This window comes from Netta rufina (assembly GCF_964035555.1).
Source record: "Netta rufina genome assembly, chromosome: 4".
Lineage (NCBI taxonomy): Eukaryota > Metazoa > Chordata > Aves > Anseriformes > Anatidae > Netta > Netta rufina.
This window is the reverse complement of record NC_140127.1, coordinates 62,530,126-62,551,777: the sequence shown is the minus strand read 5'-3', so window position 1 is coordinate 62,551,777 and position 21,652 is coordinate 62,530,126. Positions and strand designations below refer to the sequence as shown.

Here is a 21,652-nt window from a genome sequence, read left to right as displayed (position 1 = left end):
AAAAAAAAAAAAAGAAAAAAAACAGCTTAAGCATACATTTGCCCAACTTGTTACATCTCTGCTTTCCTTTGGGAAGAAAGTCCAGCTCCCTTCCTTTACTGCTATAGAAGCCAAGCAAGAAGTACTAACAATCTTTTTAACTTTCAAAGGACAAATTAAAAATGGTTAGAAGTCAAGAAGAAGGTAGTTCCATGCATTTCAGAGGCTGTGGACCAGGCTACAGGTAATGAATACTCAAAACAGGCATTCCTGAGAATCTTGTATACAACGAATAAAGTTAGAATTGGATTCTGTTGTGCTTGTTTTCATGGAGTTCACATCTGGAAAAGATCCCCGCAACCAAGCACTGTTTCTCATATTGAATTTTAATGAATATTATTTCAAAATAATAATTAATAAATATAATTCATACAAATACATACAGATTTTTCAAGTCAAGTTTTTCAAAGGCTTGTCTGGGCCGAGCTTTACTTGATAGTTTTATAAGGACTGCCTTAGATCACAAAATATAATGTAACCGTTAAATTAATTTCACAGACTATACAAACTGGTAAAGACTACAAGAGTATTTGAGGACAGTTTAGATTATAAAATGAGAAACAATCTAAAAATAATAGGACGCAATTCAATAAGTACCATGACAAGTTCAAAGGAAGGAATAATCAGCTGCACGAGGATAGGAAACATCTGGCTTTGTAGCAGGTTCTATAGAAAAGGATCAAGGAGTTACAGTAGATCACAGTTGAATATAAATCAAGCTTATTTTGTAACAAAAAAAGCAAATATCACACTGGCATGAAACATTTCAGGTGAAATATTGCATCCAACTCTGGACACAATGTCAAGAAAAGGATAGGCTAGAAGATAACTAGTAGTATCAGAGGTTTAGAAAACATAACTGACAAAAGAAAATTGAAAAAAATTGAATGCTTCAACAAACACAAGACTGATGAAAGGCATGATAATGCTGGTAAAAGGTTGGAGAGAAGATATCAGTGGATCTCTTTTTATATGATTTTATGCATAGTTTGCAGACACCACTGAATTCAGAGGACCAGCCAACATGTTCAAGGGCAGGGCTACAGTCTGCATGTAGACACACTCAAGGAATGGGCAAACAAGAACCTTTCAACATTCAGCAAGGACAAATGCAAAGTCCTGCAGCTAAGGAGGAATAAACAGTGCAGGCTGGGGAGCAACTTAAAGTGACCTTCAGGTCGTGGTGGACAGCAAGCCAAATAGGAGCCTGCATTGCAAGGAACCTGGTAGCAATGATGGCCAACAGGATTCCGGGCTGCATTAGCAGTAGCACAGCCACTAGATTGAGGGACATATTAATATCAGCACTTGTCAAATCACATCTGAACTCCAGTCTTAGATACCACAAGACATCAGTAAACTGGAGTAAGTTCAGTGGAAGGTCACCAAATGACCAGAAGTTGGAGCACTTGTCTTAACAGGAAAAGCTGAGGGAACGAAACTTGTTCATTATGCAGAAGAGACGGCTTTGCAGGGACCTAAAATCAGCCTTCTCCAGCCAGGAGGAGTCTGTCAAGAAGACAGAATCACAATAGTGCATGGCAGGAGCGTGAAAAATAACGGGTAAAAGTTGAAACGAGAGATTCTGACTAGATACAAGGAAAAGCTTTTTCAGCATGAGAAGAACCAAGCAGTGGAATAGGCTGTACAAAGAGGTTGTGAAGTCTCCATCCTAGAGATTTCAAGAAGGAACTCAATAAAGCACCGAGTAACTTAGTTTCATCTCACAGTTGACTCTGTTTTGAGTAGGAGGTTGGACTAGAAACCTCATGAGACCCCTTCCAACGTGAACCTTCCTATGATTCTGTGATCAGTAAAACACACAAAAAATCCCCTTTACGGAAAATCCCCTTTTCCTTCAATGCCATCAACTCCTTGGCAAACTGAGTTCTTGTGACTTACATTGGTATATCAACTATTACTTCCTGAAGAACAGCTTTCACTAGTTACTTTAGGAAAGTTATAAATTGTGACGCCCATCTTCTTTTCTCTATCTTTCTTCCTTTACTTCACTACTCAAATCTAATATTAAACATCCACTTCCCTCATCCAACTATTCTACAATTTATCCCTTAATATCTTGTCTCAGTATCTCCTGAACACTTTTCTAACTATCCAAATGATTTTGTATGTATATATGTCTTTCGTAACATAAGCCTGTGTTATTAAATGTGTTATTAAATGCTTCTTGGAAATTTGAACTGAAGGACAGGTATTGTAAAGGCAAAAAAAAAAGCTGAAAGCTGTAAATGAGAAAAAGCACACAGCACATTTCTTTCACCAGCAGTCAAGTCCTCTTCTCACCACCTTGCAAAAATCTAAAGCATCTTCAGCACTGATAAGTTAAGCACTTAATGTTAGCTGTTTCTACTAATTCTTCTTCAAAATGCTACACTGCTACAAATCGAGTCAAGTGTAGCCAATTCCTTCAGAAGAAAGGGCATTCATTGTAGATTTACCATGAAAGATATTATTGAACAAAGTTTGGAACTAGCTTCCTTTTTTTTTTTTTCCACCCTTCTGCATGACCTAACACACTGCCATGAAAGCATATTCTTTTCTTAATTATTCTCTTTTTAAATCTTGTGAATACTTGTTGTACTTGACAGATACAGTATCTCAGAGATAAGAAAAAAGGCACCACATCATCCAACTCATAAAGAATACTTCCTGCCTAAGTTATGTCAAAAAAGCACTTTGTAAGCAACTTAATGCGATGTGAATAAAGGACTAGCCATAGCTCCGCACCTAAAATTTATTTATTTATTTTATTTAAGACAGAAAACCCATCACTGCTTTCCCAAAAAATGCATTATTTTCCACCAACTTACAGTATAGGGACTACTATGGAAGGAGTAGACAGTATAAAGCCTGTTATTTCCCTATTATGCTTGAGGAATTGAGATGGAAAATTAACACTGGCTTTTTATTATTATTATTTTAAATAATTAGCACATTTCACTGCCATGAAAAAGGTTTGGCACACATGGAGGACAACATGCTGAGAACAGTGTATTAATTCTCTAGTCTCCAGCAATATGGCAAATAGTCCCTGCTTGCATAATTGCAGTCCAGTAATAGGGACATTTTGCTTACATTAGTGCATATGTGAGTGCTTTTTGTTTCAGAATTATAGAATATGTTCAAAAAATAGGCCACTGGAAACTTAGAATATTGCAGAAATGATTTGCTGGTCTCTAGAGAAGGCAGAGTCTGCAGTACTTTTACTACTATTAACAAGCCAATTTATGAGGTAGCATATGCCAGCTTTTAAGGATACTTTAAACTAGATATGTGGATAGGGTCAGCAATTACAGCTGAGAGATGGGAGTGGTTCTGAAATATTTACTACACAAACAGCAGTAGCGCTATTATACAAGAGAACTGCAATTATGGAAGTGTCATAACAGTATGAATACAGTGACTGGTTGAATAGTGGACAGTCACCATTTAAAAGGTGTCAAGTTTATTGTGGTAAATCTTGGACATCAGAGAAAGCTACAGAGAACAATAACTAAAAACACTTGTTTTGGTTTTCAGGCGTATCCTCAGCTGCCCTCCTCCTATGGGGGATTTCAGTATGAATGAACTACGATTTTCATTTTGTTTTTTAATGTTCATGAAGTGTTAGAGCAAAACTGTATTTTTCTTTCTAATATTAACTTTAGTAGAGTAACCTCATTATGATACCTTGCAAATAAACAGAAATGGTATTTTCACATTTTCAGCTGTGCCAGTGCTTGGTCACCCCTCAGCACACCTTCAGTATTTCCTGATATTCAGATGGTACTATGTTTGTGACCACTGTCTGTCACTGGATACCACTGAAAGGAGCTCAGCTGTCTTCTTAGCCACCTTCATTAATGTATTTATACACACTGATAAGCCTTCTCTTCTCCAGAAGCAACAGTCCCAGCTCTCTCTACCTTTCCTCACATGTGATGCTCCAGTACATTAAGCAGCTTGGTGGTTCTTTGCTGGACACTCTCCAGCTGGTTCTCTGGCAGTCGATTCCCAGCCTGTACTGTTGCCTGAGGTTACTCTGTCCTAGGTGCAGTACTTTTCATTTGCCTTCACTGAACTTCACAACATTTCTCTTGACCCATTCCTCTTGTTTGTCATAGTCTCTTGCAGTATCAGCCCTCACCTCCAGCACAGTGACCCTTCCTCCCCCATTTGGAACCATTTGCAAACTTACACACCATGTTTTGTTCCATTGTTCACAGGATTAATAAGACATGAAATAGTATCGACCCCTAAGGAATGCAACTCATAACCAGACACCAGTAAGACACAGAGCTGTGGACCACCTCCCTTTAAGTCCAGCTGTCTGTTCAGTTTTTCAGTTACCTTATGGTTTATCCATCCAATTTACATCTATATATTTTGTCTATATGAGTACCAGGAGAAATTACAAAGGTCTTGATGAAGTCAAGGTAAACGACATCGACTGCTCTCCTCTCCACAGAGCTGGTCATCTCACCGCAGAAGGCAATCAGATTGGTTGGGCAAAATTAACCCTTGATAATTCCATGCTAGCTATTCCTAATTATTTTCTTGCTGTTTTGCCATCCATTCACTGGATTTTTCTGTGTATATAAAAGGAATTTTCCTTCTAAGTTTTCCTATTTGTTCTACTTCCTCTTTCTTCTTTTTCTTCTACACGGCTAGAGATGCTCAACATGAAATAAACATTTGTCTGGAAATAAACTAAAAGCAGGGCTTTTCAGAATTATTCATAGTGTTTCGTGAATAGATAAAAATAAAGGTAAGTTTTATCTGACTTCCAAAGATGCTGTTACAAAATTAATAGAATAGTGTCTTGAAAGTCAGCTCTGACAATAAGAAGCCTGTTACAGAAGTTGACATTGTTCACCAATACCAGGAGTGAGAGTAGCCATTAGTTCCTTAAAAAAAAAAAAAAAAAAAAAAAAAAAAAATAGGTTTGCAATGACATGGAGGGGGTTGAGTAGAAGTGAAGAAGAGATTGGATGTAGGGTTTTTTGCTGTTAATATGCTCAGAATGGCTACAAGTCATATTATTCTGACTTTAGACTTACTGATATCATTTTTTTCACCTAGTTTGGGGTACTGTCATTAATTTTTGATGTACTATCAAGGAACAAGGGATAAGGAACTGTTGAGTTTATCAGCAAATGCAGTGCAGGAAAAAGGTTAATAGCCTTTTATTTCTTTCACTGAGTTCATTTTGGGCATATGGCAACAATTTGTGATTAATCAAATTCTCTCTGTCATGGAAGCCAGTTTCTCCTGTTGCTTGGTATATCTTTCACAGGGCAGCAAAGTGTTTTTTATTAAAAATAAGAAAAACCCCTATAAAACAGATGCAACAGCTAAAAACACTTGTATTTGGTTTTGAAAGTGACAAAACGTTAAGTTTATCTTTATCCAATCAGCTAGTAATTCCTAATCTTCTTAAAATTAGCCATTCCTGTGCTGCACTTATCAGCATAAAGGTTCTATCCAAATCAAGTTTTAGGATTCCGTACTTCATAAATTATTGCAGAAAAAAGATACATTTTCTGATAAATGTAATATCGTATAATGAAATGTATCATGCTTATTGTTCTCATTAAAAACTCCAAATTAAATAACAGAGTACGTTATAGGATTAATCATTTTAAAAAGTCTGACATACAGTGCATCCTCCTAAATCAGCTCATAACTCAAGATACTATTATAACATTTAGGCTCTTACCTAAACCTACCATCACTTTATGTTCCTTAGTTAACCTAAAAATAAAATAAATTTTCATTGGATTGGAGTTCTGCAAAAACATTTAGCTACCTGGTTGCCTCCTTTTGTTTGCCTTCCTATAACCTCAGTTGCATGTATGAGTTTAATGGTGTAGGATTGCTCTTAATTTCCTCCTTCTACTTCTTCCCCCCAGGAGGCATCTGCTCTAAAAGCAGCCACTATATCTACCATGTGGATATCCAAATAGCTCTTACTATTTACTATGATTGCTTTTCTTAACTCAAGACAAAAAGCATGGAAACATACATCTGTTCTTGAGTTGTTCAGATCTACAAACGCACACCCTTCCTTTTCTTTTTAAATCAACACCAAAAAATTGTATATTTATATCAATTAAGTTTAGATTCAGAGATTCAACATTTCTGAGATTTAGAAAACAATATGATGCAAGACATCCATAATTTTGAGAATAAAGTTTGAATTAATTCTATATAATTATTACAGATATAGTTATAATCATTTATACTGTACCTGAGCTCCATAAATATATTTATCCAGCATCTTGCCTCCTATCGTTTGCCCGCCAACATCCCACACTTGAAGAGTAACGTTCAAATTTCCTGGAAAAGAAAGTTACACAGATATTGTATAACCTGGAAAATTGAGATAGAAATAAATTAAAGATATATTATCATGGCAGGTAATACACCATAGCATATCAACAGCAATAGCTTTTTATGAGTATAGCAGAAATCGTAACCAAATTTAAAGATAAAAATGACTATCACTTGGAAAAAAAATCACTTGTGTCCAGGTAGTTCATTACAAGGCCATAGAACCATAGCTAAATATTAACTTCCCAATATAGTTACCTCATAGAAAAGAATTAAAATTGCACAAAGTATGAGATTCCTAACTAGAAATTATACAACATACTTTACTAAAGAAATGCATAAAGCTTTGCAGAGAAAGCAAGTTCTATAGAGCAACACTTGGAAATGAAAGTTAATGCAATTAATATCAACCTAACCAAATTAGGTAATACTGTGTCCCCTTTCTCTTCCACCTCCAAAATTTGAGAGGAAAATTTAGAAGTGTGGAAAATGCACAGAATAATTGTATTTTAGTAATGATGCTCTTAGTAGTACTACAAAGAATTATATAGTTGACAAATTAAACTGGAGATGCTGATACAAGTCTACACCGAAGATGCAGACTATGATTATTTCCTCCATCCACCACCCCAAAGCAGGCAACTAAGCCGAATGTGATTTACATAATTTCATCTTCCAAGAATCTACACCAAGAACAGATCTTCCTTTCTACTCTAAACAGTCTTCAGATTTGATATTAAAACTATGTTAAAACTGTTAATGGGCTTTCAAAACATAGTTACAAGAAAAAAAAATATGTGTAAATGCAGAATATTTAATATTCTCCAAGTCATACATACCCTGCAAACCCACAGACTAAACATGGGCACAGAGAAATCTGTCACAACACACTTACAGATTTTAAAGTACAATCTGACTCATTTTGCAGTGAAAACTGCAAAACTGTACTGATTACCTGGAATCACCAAATTAATGCAGTAAGATCTGACTAAAGTTTTTCTAATCTCCATAAAATCACATTAATGACAACAATGTACTCAAAAACAACCATAACTGCCTATGAATTTTATTCCTATATATGTGTGTGTATACACAGAGAGAGAGAAAGAGAGAGAGAGAGAGAGAGAGAGAGAGAGAGAGAGAGAGAGAGAAAGAGAGAGAGAGAGAAATTCCCCATCACAGAACTTGAGTTGAGTGAAAAAGGGTATTTGGGGCTGTTAAGATATGCTTTTAATTCAGCTATTTTGTGTTATTACCAACCTTATTTTATACAAGGTGATCTGTTCAGCCATCAGTTTAAAACAAACCACCTTAGTTATGCAAGTGAATGCGCTCCTTGGAAATATATCCCAGCACTCCGTGACTATAAAGAACAAGTTAGAACTATATAGCTGAATACATACTACCTGTGGTATTAAATGTAATGCAGTATATTTTTATGATGTATCTTGCTTTTATCTGGTTAAAAGCACAGATTTCCTAAACCGGTAACTTGGTCTCAAATACGCAGGGATGAACGTGGGACAATCTGCTCAGAGTACTTTTAAGTTTTTTCAAACTTTTTTTTTTTTTTTTAAAGTTTTATCAAACATTAAGATCAAGAAATTCTGAATGGATCTTAGCAAATACGTCTAACACTCCAGTAAAGGCAACCTTTTACAGAGTAAGAAGTTTGTTTCTTTTGACAGTGCACCTACTGCAATTTATTATTTGATTATTTTTAAAGCTTAGAGCAGGAGTGACTGCAGACAATGCAGGTAAGAGTCTTCTACAGAGCATTTGTCATGGATAAGCTGGTCTTATCAGCTGGCCCAACGCCTGAAGTGACCACGCATCCTTAGTGAGTAAACAAAAGAAACATGCTCAAGAAGTCCACAGCGCTCAAGTACCCAAACCTGGTTGCATGCACTCTACTGGAAATTTAGCACATCATTCATACCAGCTATTTAGAAAAAAAGCTTTAGAACCATGACCACTTTCAAACCCAACAACTTTCGGATGCCTGATTTTGTGTTCAAATGCTTTAAATCTAGCTTCATCCTCTCTCTCTCCTTCAAGAGTAGCAACCATGCACAGCAAACTGGGCTTAGTACCTGGATTTGGAGATTATCTGAGAAACTTTATTACAGGGCATTAAATTAAATGGTCTGCCTCAACTTAAAAACCTACTATTTACCTTCCTTTACTAACAACAGAAGACTGGAGAAAAAAATATTGGAATGTTCATTTGCATGAAATGGTTCTTTATTAAGACCTCAATAACTACTGAAATTAATATCGATTGTCCCTTATGCAATGTTTTACTTTCCCCTTTCTAAAAAACAGGTCCTGTAGTATTTGCTTTGTGCTCAGATTGATTTTGGGGGAGAAAGAAGGATGTTAAAATTATTTTGACAGAAGGAAGAACATCAGATCATTTGCCTAGCAAATATTCAATTAATAACTATGAGAACAAGAGATTAAATTTTCTGCAAAAAGTTTGAAATCTGTTTTATTTTTTGAATATATATTTAAAAGGAACATACAAACTGGAGAACAGGAACAAAATAAAAAGAACCTAACAAGGCATAAATTAAGACAGAAACAAAGTTAACACACAATAAAAGTAACTGAAGAATCCTGGAGCAATAATAATACACCGAACAAGAAAACAGTAACACTTTTTTACTCTGTTCAAGTACAAAGATAAAATAGCTGAAGCAACACAGTGCAGGTTTCTAGATCGCTTTTGGTATGAACTAAAGCCACTGGGCTGATTCAACAGCAACCCTGCGGAGGTACACTTGGTGCATTGGTTAACCTTACTTAAAGTGCTGCACAGTCAAGATGGAGCTAAGAACATGTCTGCCCACTTCTTGCACTGACAACTTAAAAAATCCTTCTCACGGAAGAATCTTGTTTACTGAACTGCACCCACAACCCTCCTAAAAGTTTCTGACTATGGCTCTTAAGGATCTCTATCAGACGAAGCTCAGACTAACACATACACTATTTAAGCACTAAAATCTGCACCGTGGTTGCATCCAGACTATACAACATACTGCGTCACAAAATATACTGAAATTGATTTGCATGTGAGAAAAATACTTCAAGTAAACTTCATGAAGAGAATTTTCAGCACCTAAATAATGTATCATATTGCACACAACCAAAGATTAATTTAAATCATCAATTAAATAGTAATCAAATAAATAGGAGTCAAATGACTATTTGTATTAACTCATACCGTTTTACCAAGTATTTTCCTCTTTCACTATAAGACTGCATCAGTTACTAAAAGAACTGGAGATAAATAGACCTTTTATTAAAAATTATAATACCAGTACTTTATTTTACAAGTTAAAATGGACTTCTAATGCATCATTATATAAACTTCTGTGCAATTATAGAAATCAGTAATTTTAAGTTCTGAAGTGTTTGCTTACATTTAAAGGAGAAAAACGCATTTCAAACACTGTAACATAGGCAATTGTTAACTATTCTACTAAATAAGAGAAATCAGGACTCTTTTACCTACAGATATGCAGATTATAAATCCTGTGCAGTGGTATGAATTAGCCTTACAAGTAAACATAGCAGCTCTGCAAACCCAGAACTAATCAAGAAATTAGAAAAATCCATTTACTTAAGTAATGCTTTCCATAGCAGTATTTAGAAATATTACCTCCCCCCTTACTTCCCTCTCACTCCCCCCTACCAGTCCAGGTTACCTATAAAACACAAAATTTATATCTCCCTACATTCAAAGGCAAAACCTGAATGACAACCTACAGAAAAATGTTTGGTTTTTTTTTTTTCTAAATATGAATACATTCCATGTCCGTTAGTATTTTGTTACTGATAAACAAAGAAAATAGATGCAAAGACTTTGTCGTTGTTTTGGTGCTATTTGCATCTCCATTCTGATTTTATGAAAGAATAAATTAGAACAAAGTAAATTATTAATGGGTCAACAGTTGATAATTTTCTAATTTTCCTGCTCAAGAAGAATATTTAGAATTCCAGTAATGTACTAATAGCTTCTGTATGCTTAGCAGCTGGAAAAAAACTTGCAAAATACAAGTTCTCAGCATTCACACTGCATGATTTGTGTACACATTCCATTTGCAAGTACTGCTGTATGTAATCTGCATACTGGTATTTTTAAAGGAATGAGCAGGACAATAAGAAAACATTCAGTTGATGATATGCAGAAATAAGCACTGAAGTTTGGTACTATATTGCTCAGCAGATACTGAAGAAGTACAGCAAAGTGGCCAAACCAAGACAGTGCTTACAGGAATATTCTGACTAGACTACTCTGTTTACGCAGAGTAACACATAGTCATAAAATTATCATCAATATAATTTTTTCACAAAAATAAGTTCAAGGACCTTGTATTTTCTTATGACATCAGGTTACAGTTGAAATACTAAATATCTGGGTTTGCTTCTCCCACCAACCCTCAAGGAAAAAACACAGAACTTGCATCAACTTTATCAAATCTCACTACAACTTTAACCAAACATATTTTTTCCAATTTTTATTTCAGAAAACAGGAGGAAATGCTTACATCGAAAAACTTCCATGCTTGGAAACTGAGCAACAAAGCACTCAGTGAAAAGCCTTATTTTACACCTCCAATTGTTCAGAAACAAGCTTCTAGCAGCAACTATTCTTTTTAATTATTTCTCTGCATTTTCCATGCAGTGTGCTGCAACTGGCATCTAAATAGTTTCTTTGCCGTCGTGAAGTGAAACATCTTGAATGCTCAAACTGTATTTTTATGAGTGCCGAGGGACCCTAAATTTTAGTGGTCTATTAAATGCCAGCAATTTCATGCTGCCTTGCATAAAACAGCATTCACATATTAGAGCCCTGCGATTCCATAGCTGCATTATGCTTCTCACACACAACCCAAATACAAGTTGTGTATTTCATTAAAAATATAATAATAATAATAAAACTATTTCTTTCAAAATACATATACATTTTCAACGAATACATTTAAAGTTCTACTTCACTGTTTTATGTTGCACTACTCACATGAACAGAGAGTATGCTCAAACAGAGATAATAAAAATCATGAATACAAATAGCACAGCATTCCTTTTACTTGAATGCAGTGCTTAACTTAAAGACTTAAAGATATGTTGCAAATGCATAACCCTTTGTCACCTGACAAGAACATACTAAGCAAATTTTCTCTAAATAGCCTGTTTCACTTTGCCATAAAAAGCACTGTACTAAGCTTATTTAGTATACATTACTTTGAAGACTGTTTCTGGAGTCTTACTGCATCTCAACCTTTCAGCATTAAGAATCTTTATTCTCTTACCTGGCAATATTATCCTTTTCAAGAAGAAGTCCAGTCCTATGGTTTGTTTGTACTGTTTTCCAAAAGTTTCTTGGGCAAAACGTGTGGCTAAGGATGTCTAAAAAAGAACAGTATCATATTACGTTGTCATTTTAAACAGCAAATTAAATTGTATTAAACCAGAAGTACAAAACACAGGTAAACAGTTTTAAATCAACGTGTGCTGCCAGTGTTCATGAATTTATATTGATAAGCATTCCAGCCAGCTTCAGCTTAGTAACAGCAGGTGGCAATGGCTACTAATTTATGCAGAAATCAGCAAGGCGCGTATTTCCTTTGCATTTCAAAGACACTCTGATATTCATATCACAAAATATTACACAAAATTGAGTAAGGTGCCAACAGCACGCTCAACTTGACACAAAGCTAAATGACAGTATCCATACCTGGAAAGCTCACTATTTTAAAAAAGTATTAAATTCCCAAACAAGGGTCCATCCCTGCTGCATAACACCACAATCCCAGACCAGCCTTCTGTGAGGGAAGGGATATCTGCACAGCGCAGTCCCACAGGGGCTCCAAGGTGTGGCAGGATTCCTGCCCCTGTGCATCAAAGCTTCCGGATCAGCAACTACATGCGGTCTAAGATAGGAAGAGAGACTGCACACACTTTTACAGAGAAACGACTAAACTCGGGTTAAGAATGTACATTTACAGAAACATTCCTCTAAAGAGAACTCTCGAATCTTATTTCTTCAATTTATGTTATATGGATTTATTAAATACACTGTTGGAATCAGGTTTTGCTACATACTGCTGAAAGGATACCCAGCTTACATAAAGTAATGAAGCAGGGCATTTCTTTTCTTTCACTAGCAATATAAGATTTCTAGACAGAAGCCCCACCATTTAAAAAAAAAAAAAAAAAAAAAAGAAAAAAGAAAAAAGAGAGAAACATGCAATTACAAAGAATACACAAGTTCATGCTGTGGAAAAAAAAAAAATGAAATGCTGTATTAAATATTGTAGTGGGTTTACGTGGCAAGGTTTTGGTAGCAGGGAGCCATAGGGGTGGTTTCTGTGAGAAAGATCTAGAAGCTGCCCCATGTTTGGGAAGGGCCCCATTGTTTTCCAGATCCGAGCCAATAAGCGATGTTGTTTTTCGCCTCTGTGAGAGCATATTTAAGACAGGGAAAAAACGCTGCGCCACACAGCAGCCGGGAGAGTGAGAGGAGCGAGGAACAGCCTTGCGCCAAGGTCAGTGTAGAAGGAGGGGGAGAGGTGCTCCAGGCGCCGGAGCAGAAGTCCCCTGCGGCCTGTGGTGAGGACCATGGTGAAGCAGGATGTCCCCCTGCAGCCCATGGAGTACCACGGTGGAGCAGGGTTCCACGCTGCAGCCCGTGGAGGAGACCACGGTGGAGCAGGTGGCCCTGCACCGATGGAGGCTGCCGCCTGTGGAAGACCCCTGCCGGAGCAGATTCTGGGCCGGACCTGTAGCCCGTGGAGAGGAGCCCACGCAGGAGCAGGTGATCTGGCAGGAGCTGCTGCCCGTAGGGGAGCCAGGTTGGAGCAGTTTTCTCCTGAGGGATGGACCCCGTGGTACGGACCCATATCTGGAGCAGTTCTGGAAGAGCTGCTGCCTGTGGGAAGCCCACGCCGGATCAGTTCATCAAGGACTGCATCCCGTGGGTGGGACCCCACAGCACAGGGGACGAGAGTGACCGAGAAGGAGCGGCAGAGAAGAAGTGCTGTAGACTGACCATAACCCCCATTCCCCGTTCCCCTGCGCCGCTCGGGGGGAGGAGGTGGAAGAGGGTGGATGGGGGGAAGGTGCTTTTGTTTTTTTTTTCCTTTGTTTTCTCACTTCTCTTGCTTGTTAGTTGTAGGCAATAAATCTTACTATCTCCTTATGCCGAGTCTGTTTTGCCCGTTACAATAATTATTGCGTGATTTTCTCGTCCTTATCTCAATCCTTGAGCCCTTTTCACATATTTTCTCCCCATTCCTCTTTGAGGAGGGGGAGTGAGAGAGCGGCTGTGGTGGAGCTCGGCTGCCCACTCGAGCGGAACCACGACAGTCTTTTTTGGCGCCCAACGTGGGGCTCGAGGAATTTGAGATAAGGATGATAGTTAGTAGAAGTAACGGGCAAAAATATGTGCAGGATGATTGTTAGGAATGTACAAGTTGTGAAGAATTTAAGAAAGCAGTAACTGTGATATGTTAGTGTGGTGAAGGGACGAGGGGTGGTGTGTGTGTGTAAAATGTCCACTTTGTCGGTGCTGTGATGATGTTATGTTTATTTTGGTGTGGTGAATTCTTTTTCATTTTGATTTAAGTGAATTTTGTGAAGGTTGTTGTGATAATTGTAAAGTAAGAGTATGTTGTGAGTAGTCTTAAATATGCTTTTAACAGAGGCGAGGGGTGGAATGTAGTGGGTTTACGTGGCAAGGTTTTGGTAGCAGGGAGCCATAGGGGTGGTTTCTGTGAGAAAGATCTAGAAGCTGCCCCATGTTTGGGAAGGGCCCCATTGTTTTCCAGATCCGAGCCAATAAGCGATGTTGTTTTTCGCCTCTGTGAGAGCATATTTAAGACAGGGAAAAAACGCTGCGCCACACAGCAGCCGGGAGAGTGAGAGGAGCGAGGAACAGCCTTGCGCCAAGGTCAGTGTAGAAGGAGGGGGAGAGGTGCTCCAGGCGCCGGAGCAGAAGTCCCCTGCGGCCTGTGGTGAGGACCATGGTGAAGCAGGATGTCCCCCTGCAGCCCATGGAGTACCACGGTGGAGCAGGGTTCCACGCTGCAGCCCGTGGAGGAGACCACGGTGGAGCAGGTGGCCCTGCACCGATGGAGGCTGCCGCCTGTGGAAGACCCCTGCCGGAGCAGATTCTGGGCCGGACCTGTAGCCCGTGGAGAGGAGCCCACGCAGGAGCAGGTGATCTGGCAGGAGCTGCTGCCCGTAGGGGAGCCAGGTTGGAGCAGTTTTCTCCTGAGGGATGGACCCCGTGGTACGGACCCATATCTGGAGCAGTTCTGGAAGAGCTGCTGCCTGTGGGAAGCCCACGCCGGATCAGTTCATCAAGGACTGCATCCCGTGGGTGGGACCCCACAGCACAGGGGACGAGAGTGACCGAGAAGGAGCGGCAGAGAAGAAGTGCTGTAGACTGACCATAACCCCCATTCCCCGTTCCCCTGCGCCGCTCGGGGGGAGGAGGTGGAAGAGGGTGGATGGGGGGAAGGTGCTTTTGTTTTTTTTTTCCTTTGTTTTCTCACTTCTCTTGCTTGTTAGTTGTAGGCAATAAATCTTACTATCTCCTTATGCCGAGTCTGTTTTGCCCGTTACAATAATTATTGCGTGATTTTCTCGTCCTTATCTCAATCCTTGAGCCCTTTTCACATATTTTCTCCCCATTCCTCTTTGAGGAGGGGGAGTGAGAGAGCGGCTGTGGTGGAGCTCGGCTGCCCACTCGAGCGGAACCACGACATGTCAGGTAGCTAACATACATCCTACATCCAGCTGTGGCACATGCTTAGGAATTTCTTGTTGGTGTGACATCTGAAATATAAGAAACTAATTGCAGAAAAATATGCATTTACATGTATGGGAGGAAGACTGAGAGCCTCACAAAAGCCCTGGAACAATAATAAAAAATAGTCATTACAAATAAATAAATAAATAAGCAAGAAGGATTTTTTTTTCCTCCAGATTTCAGTTCACCAAGGCCTGAAAAAGCGATTCACATCAACTGTTATTAGTAATTGCTGTTAGAGCACATTTAATTAAAAATGCAATAGCAAAATAGCACCAACAGTTAAAAAAAAAAAAAAAAAGAATCAGCAAGTTCTGTTAATAGAGCTGTTATAACAATTATCTAAATTATACTAGTAATGTGCCAAGCACACACAGAAAAAAAAAAAAGGTAACTTACTCTTTTTCTGCATGAAAACATGACCACAAGAGCTCCAGCATTAAAGCTCTAGCATGAAAAGGCAAACATCTATTGAACTACACAATTACCTGTGAAGTAAATAACAGAAGATATACTGTTTTCTTGGTTCTAATCACATTAAATATGACAGTGATAGGAATATGCTTAAGTGGTATTTTGGGATCAGAAGATATGTTCAGGAAGTAATCCAAAAAATCACTTAAAGACTATGGCAGCATTTTCATTTACTTCACTGAACTCAAGCCCAGAGAGAATTAAAAATAAATAAGTAAACGGGGAAAGAAAAAAAAAAAAAAAAGTAAACTAGAAATAGCACAAGTATGCTTATATATTTATATCACTGTGTAAAGGATAAAGACCACAGAGGATGAATTGTGAAAAGATTCTTCTGCTTACAGCTACATAACAGTACTACCAACTACACGCACAAATTAAATTCAATACAAACTTAGACTGTAGTACAAAAAAACAAAAATGTCAGTAGGTAGCATTTCAGGATTACAAAGACCTTTTTAATCTTTTAGGACCTTAAAGACGTAGATAAAAATAAGAACACTGCAGAAATAAATACAGTATAACAGTCTTCCTGAATTTTTCCCTTTCATAAAAGGAAATCAGTACCAAAGCACAGACGACAATATCATCTGGCTCTATCATAGTGTGCTGTATTCTCCAACATGCTAATTTAGATCCCTATTATATAAGCAACCACTCCCTTCTTGTTTTAAGGGCTTGGTAAATATTAGCTTTATCACTCTGTGACACTCAATATTCCCTGAGGGCTTCTAAGGGTGTTAGTAAAAATAAACAACATCCATTCAATTAACAACCAGCCCATAAGAGCAGCAAGCAATCAACAGCATGGCAAAGTTCTCTTAAATAGTTTTCTTCCACTGTGCTCTTGAATGCAAAGGAATTTATAGCAGAAAAGTCATTGACTAACTCCTTTTTAATTTTTTTCTAATGAATGTTAGTGCTCACGGAAGGCATTGGGTTACCAGACTGGAGTTCTCTATTCATTCACAGAAAAACCATTTATCCACAAAACGAGCAACAGTTCAAACTCCTCCACGCCAGTCAGAGGAGTTTTCTCAATGTATATTCAGGTACCTCTACAATGCAAATACTCCCCTCGGTCCTAAAATTGTTCTCTACCATGCTTCCCATTAAATACTCTGCCTAACAGCTTTACCTGTAAAGATATGATGGGGATGAGCTATGTAAAAATACAGTGGAAGTTAAATAATGGTTCAGCAGAACTGTAGCTTTCAAAAGAAATACAATGATCAGAACACTTTACAAAAATAAGTTTGGATTCAGAAGGTTTCAGTCACTAATCTAGAAATCTGGGGACAGCATGCTGTCAAGAAGGCCTTCTTCCTTGACATCTCTACTAAGAGAGATGCCATCACCTCTCACAGCAGACTTGCCATGAGACCCAGCTTGGCAGGCTTGCACATTTTTCTTAATACTTCAAACAATCTTCATGTGCTGTTGTGAACAAAAAAGCACTAGTGAAATCTTACAAATACCCCTCTCAGATAATAAAAGTTATCTGGTTCTAACACACAGCAATCAAGGCACGCAAAAAAAAAAAATACAAATATAAACACTTGTCTAAGCGTGAAATATAATGGGCTATTTGGGAGGTTCTTCTGGAAATAAACCAAGACACAATTAAACCTTGCAGGTGAGGAGAGACAATTTCTTGTTTGCATTTTTCAGTGCAATCAGCTAACTCTATAAATTGTGCCGACACGCCGTTCCTAAATACCTACATAGTGAGAAACTGAAAAAGAAGAAATACTGATGAAATAGTAGCAGACGAGCCAAATAGAACAAGCAATGATAGGCAGCTCCAACTACCCACCCTGCCAAAGGCAATTCTTTTGAGTAGATTCCTACAGAAGAATGCTTTCAGAAATGAAGCCAAAGGATAGTATCACAGTTGTTAGAAATTAAAACCGAAGCCAAAAGTCAGCAGGATGCAAGCACAGAATCCTGGAGCCACAAATCTCCATTCACATACCAACTTCACCAACCAATTGAGAAAAATTCACTTTCCAAACAGCAACATCCATCTATTCCTTCCCTCCCTTCTTAAACACCTAGTTCTACTTCTCCAAGCACAGCAACATTCACATACCATCCCTACTGGCAAGAAGCTTAAGACAAGCTAAGTGAAAAGGTTAGGCCAACTAACGAAATGCTTCAGCTAGCACAGAAGCTCGTAATTGTCCAGCACAGAGGACTCCTGACAGAACAGCCTCGCTTTGCAGGGCGAGAAGCAGGAAGTATTTTGAGGAATACTAACAGAGGAAGCAGTTCTGTCATCTAATAGTCCTTCCGCTCTTAATTACTAATGAAACTTTGCTCGATGAAGTAGAGAATACCAAGACTTTCCCAAATTAGACATTTGGGTGTGAAGACAGGCCAATCTGCACAGGACAGGACACTTGATGCGGTTTTCCTTTTGCAAGACTGTACATTGGCCAACATTTACTGAGTTTTTGAGACCAAGCATGACAATTAGATCCAGAATTAGCACAATATTAAAAAAATAAATAAATAAAAGTGCTATCCCACCAAATCCTCAAGGGAGTAAGACAACCCTCTGTATTCCAGCCTATGCTTCAACTCCTGCAAGTTCCCACACCGGGCTGAGCATTACCTGCTTCTTTTTCATCATCTACTACTAGATAACATGAGCCATTTCTGCTAACACCCTTCAGTTCCCAGTTGCAAGGGACAGCAGAAAGACAGAACCTCAACCGCTTTCCTCCTCCCACACACCTGGTTTTCAGGACCTCCTTGCCCATGAATAGCTCCCAGAGGCCTGAAACATTTTACAATGTCAGCAAATAAATCAGTACAGTCATATACTCCCATATCACACCAATCCATGTCCAGCAAGAGTAGAAATATCTGAACCACCACATTCCACCTCCCCAAACCCCAATTCATACTTGTATTGATGGTTTATTTTAATGGAAAATCATTTAGGCTTGGGAAGAGTGGGTTGATTTAAAACCTATATACACAGCCTAATGCATCCACATTCCTTCTTGTCATCAAAATCAAGGAACTGATTGCTATTAATAATTGATGTTTGTTTGTTTTGGTTTTTAAACATATTATCCCTACCTCCAATTCCAGATCTGCCTTCAGGTTGATTTTGGTTTTCTAGTTTGTGTAGTTTACCATTCTCTTACTGTTACCTTACTGACCAATCCTGCCTTCCTAATTTTTCTTTTCAACAACTTACCATTTCCTTACTCTCTCCATTTTATTCTAATGTTGTTTTTTTTTTTTTTTCAGATTCTACTCTGTCTCACACCACTCTCATTCCTTCTTCCCTTTATAATCTTATCTCCTTCGAGCTTGCTCCAGCCGCACTTACTTCTTGCATTAAAACTCCCAAAGTATCCTAACACTCACTGAAACCACACACACACAAAAAAAAAAAAAAAAAAAAAGAGAATAGAAAGAAGGACAATATCCCTCCCTTGCCTCACAGACAGGAATTCCTAGCTAGTGGAAACATAAACATTACCCTTAGCTTAAAACTGATACTGATTTGTTTTAAAACTGCCACCAGCATGTCCACAGAACATGAATCACACTGCTTCTACACAATGTGTGACACCAGAGGAGGAAAAAGAACACGAGTTTTCACCTTCAGCTCGCTGATGCACAAAAGTATCATTTTTTTTTGCTAGAGAACTGAAGATCAGCCAGCCCCAGATGGCCAAGAGGGAATAAGTAAAATAACTTTGTTTAAAGGCAGGGGGGAGCAAGCAGTGGGAAAAGGTCAAATCTGAAAATCTCACACTAAACACATGAGATGTGATATTTCAAAGACATATTACATTATTTCCTACTCTCCTCCTGTCCAATGATCCCAGTGACAGAGGAAGAGAAAAAACAATGCCTTGTACAGTAAATGTGAGGCTAAGTATGTACAGCATACAGACCAGCTGTAACACAGACCTGAGAGGCAGGATATACAGAGTTGGAAACACACATATACACATGCTTCAACAATTGAGCCAAATGAAGGTGATGAACCTCAACAATTTGGCCTTCTGAGGTGCTTGAAATGGCACTAGGCACATTTTACCCTTCCATTCCGAGACCAAATCACTTCTTTATTTTACAATATCTTACAATAAATCTATTATTGCAGTGTTTGCTGCTAGGCCATCAGGATGAGTGGAAGAAGCCTCTATTACAGCATCATCTAGGGGGGACAGGAGGAAAAGCAGCCCACCACAATTTAGCTGCTGCTCATGGAAAATAAGCTGCACTTGAAGTACAGGATTCCTACAGCCAGCAGGAGATTCAATGAATGGCAGCTCCTGAGCGAGAGGTAGGAACCAGCAGGAACACACATCAAAACTCAAGAATGCTTGAAAATCCCTGTTCGGCGAGAGGTCTTGCTACATGGTGCTGAACAGGAGTAGTGAAAGGATTCCTCAGTTTCAATGGAAAACTCCTGAGGAAAGCTACCAGTGAAACAGCACTCCGACTGTCAATCCTGGGCATTTATTATGCTCTCCTCACACAGTCACTTGGAATTGTATCTACTGACTCACATGAGCACAACACGACTTCAGGCTGGGTTTAGGTTCATTAAAGACAACATTTCATTTTGTTTCTTCGCAGAGCTCTGCACGAGTGAAAATACACACATGGTTTTGCTAAGGGTTTCGTTTTGTTAGCGGCAGGTGGTTCATTTAAACCACCTCTGTGAGTATTTCTACTTTACATCTGACCTGTGAGGAAGACCTCCTGCCCCTCTTATGAGAAGTTAATGACAGAGATACAACTGTATTCTTCAAGCTAATGACAGAGGTACGACTGTCTAATACGCAATCAAAGGAATGTTTGTGGGTGCATCTCACCAAGGGATTTGGGCTACATATTACAATAGATACGATCACGAGCACTTCGCAAACATCACAAGACGTTTATATACACTCAGAAACTGTAAGGATGCTTATGCTGACTATGGGAAACAAAAATAAAAGCCACAAACGCTCTAAAACAGCCCAGAGGTGCCCCGACACAGTAACTGGAAGAGCCGCAAACCGCTCTGTACACCGGATTCACACCGGATTCGCACCGGATTCGCGGGCCGGACCCCGAGCCCTCAGCCCCCGCAGCCCGCCGGCCACCCCCAGGCCACCTCAGCCCGCTCCCAGCAGCTCCACCGGGACGACCACCCGAGGGGGTCGCGCCGCCCGATGTCGCGACAGCGGCAGGCGACAGGGAAGGCCGGGAGGGGCCCGGGGCGCCGGCGGCGGGGCCGGCACTGACCTTGCCGCAGGTGCCGTCCCCCAGCACCACGAGCTTGAGCTGGCGGTCCGGGCCCTCCTCCGAGTCCGAGTCCGACATGGCCCCCGGCCCCGGCGGGGAGGGCGGGCGGTAGGCGCGGCGGCGGCCGGGGAGCAGGGGAGCAGGAGCCGGCGGCGGCGCGGTCACGGAGCCGCCATCTTCCCTCGGCGCCCCCGCCGTCGCTAAGGGCCGCGCTGGGCGAAACCAACGGGACAGCGGAGGGGAGGGGGGAGAGGGGATTCCGACATCGAGCCCCGCAGCCGCACTTGTGAGCTGCCGCGGCTCGCTCCCTTTCTCCCCCCCCCCCGCGGCGGGTGGGCGAGTGGTTCGGCCGAGCGCCGAGTGACGCCCGGCGCTGTAACTAAGCAACGAGGGGAATGGGCGGGGCCACAGCCAGCCACGCCTCGGGGGCGGAGCTAACGGCCCGCTCCGGCACCGCCTCCCGCCCGGGAGCCTCCTCAGCAGCCTCCCCGCCGCTCGGGGCCGAGGCGGGTGCGCGGGGCCGGGGGCTGGGCTGCGCCGTGCCGCTGGCCTCCCGCTGCCGCCATTTGGCGTGGGAGCCTCCCGCGCCCGGTCCGAGGGATCTCGGGTCGGTGGCTCATCGGGTGTCACAAAGTTCTGCACTCATAATTAATCCTTGGTCTCAGTGATGGTCACGTATCACAAAGTTCTGTGCTCATATAATTAATTCCTGGTCTAAGT

At 40.1% G+C, this 21,652-nt stretch overlaps 1 protein-coding gene across 9 annotated transcripts in view; it reads right to left on the bottom strand.

Moving 5' to 3' along the window:
* The window catches only part of RAB28 (RAB28, member RAS oncogene family), a 67,147-nt gene extending 46,029 nt beyond the window's left edge, over window positions 1-21,118 (bottom strand). For 8 of the 9 annotated variants that reach the window (XR_014618349.1, XR_014618350.1, XR_014618351.1 and 5 more), the window contains exons 1-3: window positions 20,933-21,118; window positions 11,691-11,787; window positions 6,290-6,378 (exon numbers count right to left, since the gene is read on the bottom strand). Coding sequence is in view for 6 of the 9 variants with exons in the window: in XM_084285524.1 (XP_084141650.1) it covers window positions 6,290-6,378; window positions 11,691-11,787; window positions 20,933-21,010 (264 nt within the window). In the remaining 3 variants the exon portion in view is untranslated. Of the gene's footprint in view, window positions 1-6,289; window positions 6,379-11,690; window positions 11,788-15,592; window positions 15,680-20,932 lie in introns of those variants that run through there. The other variant, XM_084285526.1, reaches the window with a different exon arrangement.
* Between the last annotated feature and the right edge of the window lie 534 nt (window positions 21,119-21,652).